Raw genomic sequence first — 8,408 nt, 5'->3', positions numbered from 1 at the left:
TATTAAAAAATTATACTTTTTTATCAAAATTTAGGTGACCTAGTGGGTTATTAATACCGTGTTATTCATTATCGTAATATTCACTATCTTATTACAATGACATCATTTTTATCAAACTTTAGGATGACCTAGTGGGTCAGCTAGCGCTACTTTATGGTTATTACTCATGTCTTAATGCACAATATCTTATTACAATGGTATTTTTATATGATGAAAATTTGCTTTATGCTAATCAAGTATTTCTAAAATATCACATATTAAATAAATATAATATAATGCAAAATCAGATTAATAAAATATTATCTATATCACAAACTTTTGCCAAACTAAGTATTAACTTTGAAATACAATTACTCAAGTTAACAATTAACTTTGAAATACATTTACTCAAGTTAACCATCTCAAGTGAGAAGTGACTTAAGTTGCACATCAAGAGAATTTTAAATTGCTTCGTTAATCAGACAATGTGACCATGATCTAATCCGGCCCTTCATCACTTAATCCATCAATTTCAAAATATAGTTTATAATATTTCGAACATTAGAAATTAATTAATCACGTTTTCCTAAATAAGCGTGAGCACAACATCAAATTCAAACGGGCACCATAATAACCTCAACTCTCGATCTGCCACGTGACCGACAACGACAGATCTATGACTTCCACGACAGGCGGACCTCAAAAATCCATTAAAAACATAATAATTCTCCTCCAGATTTCACGGCGTCGGCACTTCGGCACTTTTGGCCGGCGGGAATCCGACGTGGCTGTAGATTTTTTGTGGATTTGAATTTCGACTGAATTTGCGCGTCATTTCACACGCATCTAATGTCCGATCAGCTATAAAATCCAATTAATAAATATCTTTTCGATTAATATTCGTAAATAAATTATATATTTGGTTTTTATGTATTCCAGGGCTTCGGCTCTTTCATACCAGAGGTGTTCGTTGGTCGTCAATCTTTGGCTGCAAGGGTTTTCGGATTAATGTGAGTAATTGGTGTTGCGTTCGGCCATGTGATGAGCGTGTTCCGGTTGTTGATCTGCAGTGAATAATCTTCAAATCGAGGTCTAGATCGCATTAGTCCGTGTACTTTTGGGTCGGATTTGGTTTGATTCCGGGTTACAGCGGGTGTGGATTTCTACGTTGCAAGGGGTTTCGTTCTGATTGGCGCAGTAAGCAGGTTTGTTCATTTCTTGTGGGGTTCTATATGCTGTGTGTTGAAGATAGGCCTTCATCGGGGTAAATTAGAGGGAATGTTTGACTTTAGGGTTTCAAGGGTGCATGAGTCAGAGCATCTGTTTATCTTTCGTTAAAGTCTGTGGGATAAAGATTCTATCCGTGATGAATGGAGGCTGCAAATCCGTAACCTAGGATAGTCGTTAGATTTGTTAAAATGAATGGATGCATTAATGTGGTTGCGTTGTTTCTTCCGTCATTGTTGTAGGGTTTTGTTTGGGAATTGCACTGGGTGTGAGGTATATGATCAAGTTGCTGCAAAGAGCGAAATAATCGAAGGATTTTATGTTTGGGTTGGTGCGAAGCTAGCGTGTAAAGCGCGTAAAGTTGCGGTATTTAAGGTAAAATTTTAAGAACCTTCTTGCTTAATTTGTGGCCATGATTCTTGACGAATCTGTAGAAAAATCTGCTTCATTTGCGTGTATTATCTTTTATTTAAGGCTTTTCTTGGACAGCTGCAGCATGTTGGGGATTCAATGTTATTATTCGTCATTAGTTTTGCCGAGGATACTGCTTCATTTGCTTGTATTTTCTTTAAATGTCCTTTTCTGGAAATTCGCAGTAAATCGCGGTTGGGAGTACTTGGAAGAGACTTGAATGGAGTTCAATCTCGCGGGAAGCGTATAAATTCGGGGTATTTGGTATGTTATAAAAGGCAGACGTCTCTTTGCTCAATTTATATACGTTATTCTTCTGAAACTTACGGAGGAAGTTTGCTCTTAGGGCCTTTCTTGGAGGACTCGCTCAGGAGTTTCAGAGTTCAATTCTTGTTTAGACGCGAGAATCACAAAAAAGTTTACTGCTGAATTGGACCAGCGATTTTTACACTGCATTCGATCGAATCGAACCAGAGAGCGATCTTTACATTATTTTAAAGGTCTTTTTCAGTTAAATATTGTTGAAATATCTCTACAGCATTTCTGACTGCCAAAAAGAATAGAACCGGCTGTCTTTACAGCATTTTCCGCCATTAAGAGGAATCGAGCCGGCGATAAACACAGCATTTCTCTGATTAGGGCTTAGTCTAGCCAAGTTCCAAGTATGGTAAGCGCGTGGGCTGATGCAGGGCCGGTCTTGGCCGCAGAGAAGGTTTCGGTGAACGGAAACCCTGCCCCTCCTGCGCCCCGACCCTCCCGCGAATCGTATGTTCCGCCGCATATGCGCAACCGCGAATCGCAGCTGTCCAATGCTTCTGTGCCGCCCCCTCCGGTGCCTTGTGCACCTGCTAATCCGTCTTCCGGTTGGAACAGGGACGTTGGGGGTTCTCGGCCCCTGTCAAGGACGGGATCTTGGGCAGCCGAGAGTGAAAAATCTGAAAAGTCTCTAGGCTGGGATGAGAAGCCGGTCTGGGGCGAAAAACCCTCATGGGGTGCATCGGGAGGACGCGGGTGGGGTAATACTACCTCCAACGCTCGTTCTGGTGGCTCTCGTGAACGCGAAGTAAACCCCTTCGCCAAAGACTTGAAAGCTGACGACGTCTTTGACCAGGTGAATACGGGTATAAACTTCGATGCATACGAAGACATTCCTGTGGAGACAAGCGGAGTCCATGTACCTCCTCCTGTGAATACTTTTGCTGAAATTGATTTAGGAGAGGCCCTAAATCTGAATATCAAGAGGTGTAAGTTTGCAAAGCCGACTCCCGTGCAGAAATATGCAATACCTATTTCGTTAGCTGGCCGAGATTTAATGGCGTGCGCCCAGACCGGGTCCGGTAAGACGGCTGCATTCTGTTTTCCTATTATAGCTGGCATATTGAGGAGCAACCCGCCACCGCGCCCCCGTGCGGGGCGGAAGACGTTTCCTTTGGCTCTTATTCTGTCACCAACAAGAGAATTGTCTTGCCAGGTGAGATTCGCGGGCTTTCAGGTATTATGATTACTGGATTTGTTTCGCAGAAAATATATAAATACGAGCACTTTCACTAAATCAAATGGTAGTGACGTGGGAGTCTGGTTTGGTTACAGTATGTATGTGTGGGCATCTCTGCTAGGTTGAACTTGTTGCATTTGAATTCTTGTTGAGGATGTATTTATTATAAATGAATAGAACTTTTCGATAAAGGTATTGTGCCACCCAAAAACGGCGGTAGCTAGAGAGGCTGTCGTTTGCTGAGAATACGGTGGGGGTGCACCTGGCTGATTATTCTTCTTCGTCATTACTGGGTTTGCTATCGCTTTTGTCTTATCTGTATACTGTTTTCCTCCCTCTGAATGGGTTCTTGACGTGGTTGAGATGTCTTCTATAAGTTTATACTGTTGAAAACACATTATTCTTGGAAAGTCTACTAGCTGTTGTTTTGTATTGAGAAACCAGTTATATTACATATGTAAGTATGAAACAGAGTCAAATGGTTAGCGTTATGTGGAAAATATAACTACTGTGCGTTAGTTTACGAGTTTGGAATTAACAGTTCGCTAGTTTAATTTCTGTAGCAATGTTGGTAAAAAATGAATAATATTTATTTATCATATTGAAATTAAATTTTGAGCTTTAAGCCATATTTCGCATCAATTTGATTTTTCTACAATCGCTGTGTTAAATTGCAGATACATGAAGAGGCTAGAAAGTTTGCATATCAAACTGGCATCAAGGTAGTGGTTGCTTATGGAGGGGCGCCTATTACTGCACAGGTTTGTGAATTACCTTTTAAATGGCTATTCAATTCTTGCATTTCTCTTTTATGCCTTGCCTTTGATATTTAATGTTGTTTGTTCGTGTTTTTATGATCTTATCCTTTTGTCAGAATATATGGAAAACATAAATTGTTAATCTACAAAGAGGAGTGTGTTTTAATGTCAAACTTTAGCAAAATGTCAATGTTAGCAGATTTGTTTATTTTTGAAGTTGACACGCTTTAAACTGATACAAAATGTCTTCAATGGGTGATATTATGCTTGGGTGTAATATTTCAGTTCATTTTTGAAGCACTAGTGTAATAATTATTTATTATTAGAAATTCAAATGTTTATTTTAGTTAATGTTATTGGGACTCGACCAGTTTCCAAACTGTTTTATCCCAAAAACAGAAACCGGACTGGAAAACGTTTCCACACTGTTTTATCCCCCAAAAAACTAGAAAATATATATAACAAATTCTGATAAGAAAACGTTTTTGTTCATACATCTGAATCCAAGACATTAGACACAGATATGGAATTTTTTTATATATATATTGCAAGGAACTGGTTCAATTCCAGCAATTCTTCTGGATTTTTGGCTGAATTTTGGTTTGAACTGGTTGGAAAAATGTGCTGGTTAGCCATTTCCTGTTGGAACCATAGGATGTGTTCAGGTACTTACTGGAACTGGTCTGACTCACCAAACGTGTCTCTTCAGTAAAGGATATTATGCTTCGACTGTAATTAGGTTATTTTTGAATCATAAGAGTAATAATTCTCAGGACTGTACAGGCTTCTGAAACGGGGCCGTAAAAACTAGAACTCAACTGCAAGTGGGGAAAAACCAGAAACAAAAATTTGTAGACCAAAAATACAAAAAAATATTCAAATTTAAGAAAAATAAAATTGTGAAGTGAAACCTCTAGACACATTCTTAAGTTTTCACATGTATACAGCAAGGGTGCATATAACCAAAATAGTAGAGTGCAAACCATGTATGAACCAAAATACATAAAGAAAGACAAACTATATCTGAATTAGGTTTAGGGTGTAGATTTTATTGCCATAGTCTAACGAGGCCACAATTTTGCCTGGTATACAATTGGAATTCTAGTGTGATTTTCAGAATTTAATCTGACGTTGGACTAGTTAAATTTTGCCCCAAGGGTTTTTGATGGTGCTGAATCCATTTCCACCATCAAAAAATGATTCAAATGCTCATGATTGGATATATTGAAAAGTTTCTTGCAGGATTTCAGCAAGAATTTTGCTGTCCAGGTGAAATTGTAGCCTTGTTAGACCACAGATTCTATTTATTTATTGAGTTTGTTTATTTTCTTTTTGTGGGCCCTGGTTTGGTTGAGGCTTCAAAGGGTGGTTCTGTATAGAACCACCAATTTCTGGTTGGAATCATCTGTTCTGCCTAGAAAAAACCCTCTGTAACTAGTTTGATTGGTTATGGGCTCTCTCTGGAAATAGTTTCTGTATGATTTCCTAAAAATGTGTGTATGGTGCTCGGAGAGGGTGATATATCGTTAAATTGGAGGATCATGTGCTGATAAATTCTGTTTTGTGCAGCTTCGGGAGTTGGAGAGGGGTGTTGATATTCTTGTTGCAACTCCGGGACGGCTTGCGGATCTTCTTGAGAGGGGTAGGGTTTCCCTTTCAATGGTGAAATATTTGGCCCTGGATGAGGCAGATCGAATGCTTGACATGGGTTTTGAGCCTCAAATTCGCAAAATAGTAGAACAGATGGACATGCCAACAGCTGGGGAAAGGCAAACATTGCTGTTCAGTGCTACTTTTCCAAAAGAAATACAGGTAAAATAGAATGCCATCAGGTTTTCATCACTAGGTTTTTATTTAGTTTCAGTGAAGTCAACTTCCTTTGTCACGTCTCTGATATTAGTTATTCTGTGATATAATTTGAAAAGTTAACACTGCACGTTATAATTGCTGTGATATAATTTGCTCCAGCCAATTTAAATGGTGACTATGAATCTCTTTATTTATAGGACCGTGCATATTTAATTATAATTTATATTTTCTCTTTGGCAGAGGTTGGCTTCGGATTTTCTCTACAATTACATTTTTCTAGCTGTTGGTAGAGTGGGATCCAGTACAGATCTTATTATTCAGAGAGTTGAATATGTCCAAGAACCGGAGAAAAGAAGCCATCTAATGGATCTCATCCATGCTCAAAAAACTAGCGGGGCTCATGGAAAGGTGAAAACAGCTGTACAATACCGAGGTGTTTTGTGTATTCCTACAGTTGGATGAAGCTAATTAATGTGTATTTGTAATTTTGCGAGCTTCAGCATGCTTTGACTTTAGTGTTTGTGGAGACAAAGAGGGGTGCTGACTCATTGGAATACTGGCTATGTAACAATGGTTTTCCAGCAACTTCAATTCACGGGGACAGATCACAGCAGGTTAGTTGGTGCTATCATACTATTTGTGTGCTATTTGCTGAAGAATCCTTTTAATTTATTCTTGGTTTGTGAACTATCTCACCTGGTTTTAGGAATCTGTGTATATGTTCTTTCACACCCATTTTATTATCTTGATTGTCTATTCAATGATCTTTTTAGTATCAATTTTTAGTAGTTTTTATTGGTTTTCAACAGGACTGAAATAGTAATAGTAGTTCTTCTAGCTTGAAGTATTAATGTTGTCTTTAATCTTGTAGGAGCGAGAACAAGCACTGAGATCTTTCAAGAGTGGTGTAACTCCTATTCTAGTTGCCACTGATGTTGCAGCACGGGGACTTGACATTCCACATGTGGCTCATGTTATTAATTTTGACCTACCAAATGATATCGATGATTATGTTCACCGTATAGGACGTACAGGTCGAGCTGGGAATTCAGGTTTAGCCACTGCATTTTTTAATGAAGGGAACCTATCTATATCAAAGCCACTCGCTGAACTTATGCATGAATCAAACCAAGAAGTTCCAGCATGGTTACAGAAATATGCTTCAAGATCTTCATATGGTGGTGGGGGAAGAAATCGGCGATCTGGAGGTGGCAGGTTTGGTGGTCGTGATTTCCGAAGGGATGGAGGCAGAGGGGGTGGCGACCGTTATGGAGGTTCACATGGTAACTCGGGAAATACATATGGATCACCTGTGACGTATGGTGGTTACAGCAACCCTAACTTTTCTAGTGCATGGGATTAATGAAGCCACAAAGGCTTGATTGACCGGGTTGAGTTTAAGACATGGCAGTGGTATGCTGTCTGAGGTCATGCAGATCTTTTCACTTTGAGATAGAACCTGAAGATTTTGTGTTGCAACAGTAATCTTGCCCTCCAACACTTTTGAACTGTTGAGATATAAAGCAGCATGGATTTCACTGGTTTTGTTACGCTGAAGCAACTATGGTCAATCAACTCGTACTTGCAGATAGTAGGTGAGCACAAATTTTGCTGGCTTACCAGTCTTGTGTATAGTAGCTGCGAAAGCTGGAAATTTGAAGGCTTAGATTGCAGATTTAGCTCTTGATTCTTGAGAGGCACCATCTTCCTTTTGTTACAACAAATTTCGTAGATGTACTTTTTCATGTCATTTCCACTCCATAGCAGACTCGGTTGAAATGCATTAATGGGATCTGGCATGATGTATTTTTCAGTCAGGGATCAGGTGGTTGGTTACTCTTTTAACATTTTGTGGTAATATATACACCAGAGGCAGTATATATCTCCTAACATATTCTCGTCTTATGTAAAGTAATAGAGATAGAGATAGACGAATGACTGACTTTTATTATGATACTCATGAAGAACATATTTGGTCCTCTTGATTTATCCTTCTAGTAAGCACGTGGATTTTGCTGCATGTGCCTGCTGGAACATTGGTCTTCATATCACTTTATATGATACTGATTAGAAGTAATGGTGCAATTGGAGTACATTATCACAAAATGTACGAGTTCATTTTGAAGATGATATGCCAGTTTTTTATGTTCATTTACTGTTTAGTCTACCTGACTTGGATGTTTATTATGTACCACTAGGTTGTGTTTTGGTCTATTTTGTGCCATAATTTCCATTAGATTATGATTAGGGAGAAGATTGGCAAACCAGCACATATTACTCTTGGAAAAAAATCTTAGTTCTGCAAGAAAATTTATATGACTGGGTTTGAGGGATCTACGATGCTTGTTTTCTGTCAGGGTTTTTCTAAACGTGTGCTTGTCTGATACAGTACACAAAATTCCCAGTTGCACAGGAAAAGTGTGTAAATTGCAACTAACAAATGTGAACTCTGATCCCCCTTTGAACTGCCTTATTTTCTCTGCTACCCCCATAGTAGAGGATAGATAAATAAGGCGGTTTCAAATTTTTTCACTGCAATGGTAATGGAAGTTGCAAATTTGATATTTGAATTCCAGCAGTATGTTATTGGATACCCTGATTTTTTTTAACAGCAACACCATTTGTTTTTGGGTCGGTAAACCCCTTTCAAAGGAAAGTGGTATGGGTACCTGGTTCCCTTTTCCAAATATCACGTTGACTTTTGCAGATTAGATATTTATGTGGATTCG

General features: G+C 38.8%; 1 protein-coding gene across 1 annotated transcript; it reads left to right on the top strand.

Annotated features, from left to right (window-relative positions):
• The first annotated feature begins 870 nt into the window (after positions 1–870).
• Positions 871–7,809, top strand: LOC149172790 (DEAD-box ATP-dependent RNA helicase 52B-like). The gene is made up of 9 exons (XM_089424434.1): positions 871–1,184; positions 1,449–1,581; positions 1,803–1,881; positions 1,964–3,088; positions 3,790–3,873; positions 5,440–5,682; positions 5,920–6,087; positions 6,180–6,293; positions 6,551–7,809. The coding sequence occupies exons 4-9, from the start codon at positions 2,282–2,284 to the stop codon at positions 7,040–7,042; spliced, it is 1,908 nt and encodes a 635-aa protein (XP_089280560.1). The 5' UTR covers positions 871–1,184; positions 1,449–1,581; positions 1,803–1,881; positions 1,964–2,281; the 3' UTR covers positions 7,043–7,809.
• Positions 7,810–8,408: the final 599 nt, after the last annotated feature.

The sequence above is a fragment of the Pinus tabuliformis genome, chromosome 4_2, assembly GCF_031772625.1.
Source record: "Pinus tabuliformis cultivar Carrire ecotype Pingquan chromosome 4_2, CPIR1, whole genome shotgun sequence".
Classification (NCBI taxonomy): Eukaryota; Viridiplantae; Streptophyta; class Pinopsida; order Pinales; family Pinaceae; genus Pinus; species Pinus tabuliformis.
This window is presented reverse-complemented; position numbering and strand designations above follow the sequence as displayed.

Coding starts and splice junctions, on each gene's coding strand:
- LOC149172790 (XM_089424434.1), top strand. CDS start 2,282: ATGGTAAGCGCGTGGGCTGATGCAGGGCCGGTCTTGGCCGCAGAGAAG. Junction 5,683..5,919: donor CTTTTCCAAAAGAAATACAG/GTAAAATAGAAT, acceptor TCTCTTTGGCAG/AGGTTGGCTTCGGATTTTCT. Junction 6,294..6,550: donor ACGGGGACAGATCACAGCAG/GTTAGTTGGTGC, acceptor TTAATCTTGTAG/GAGCGAGAACAAGCACTGAG.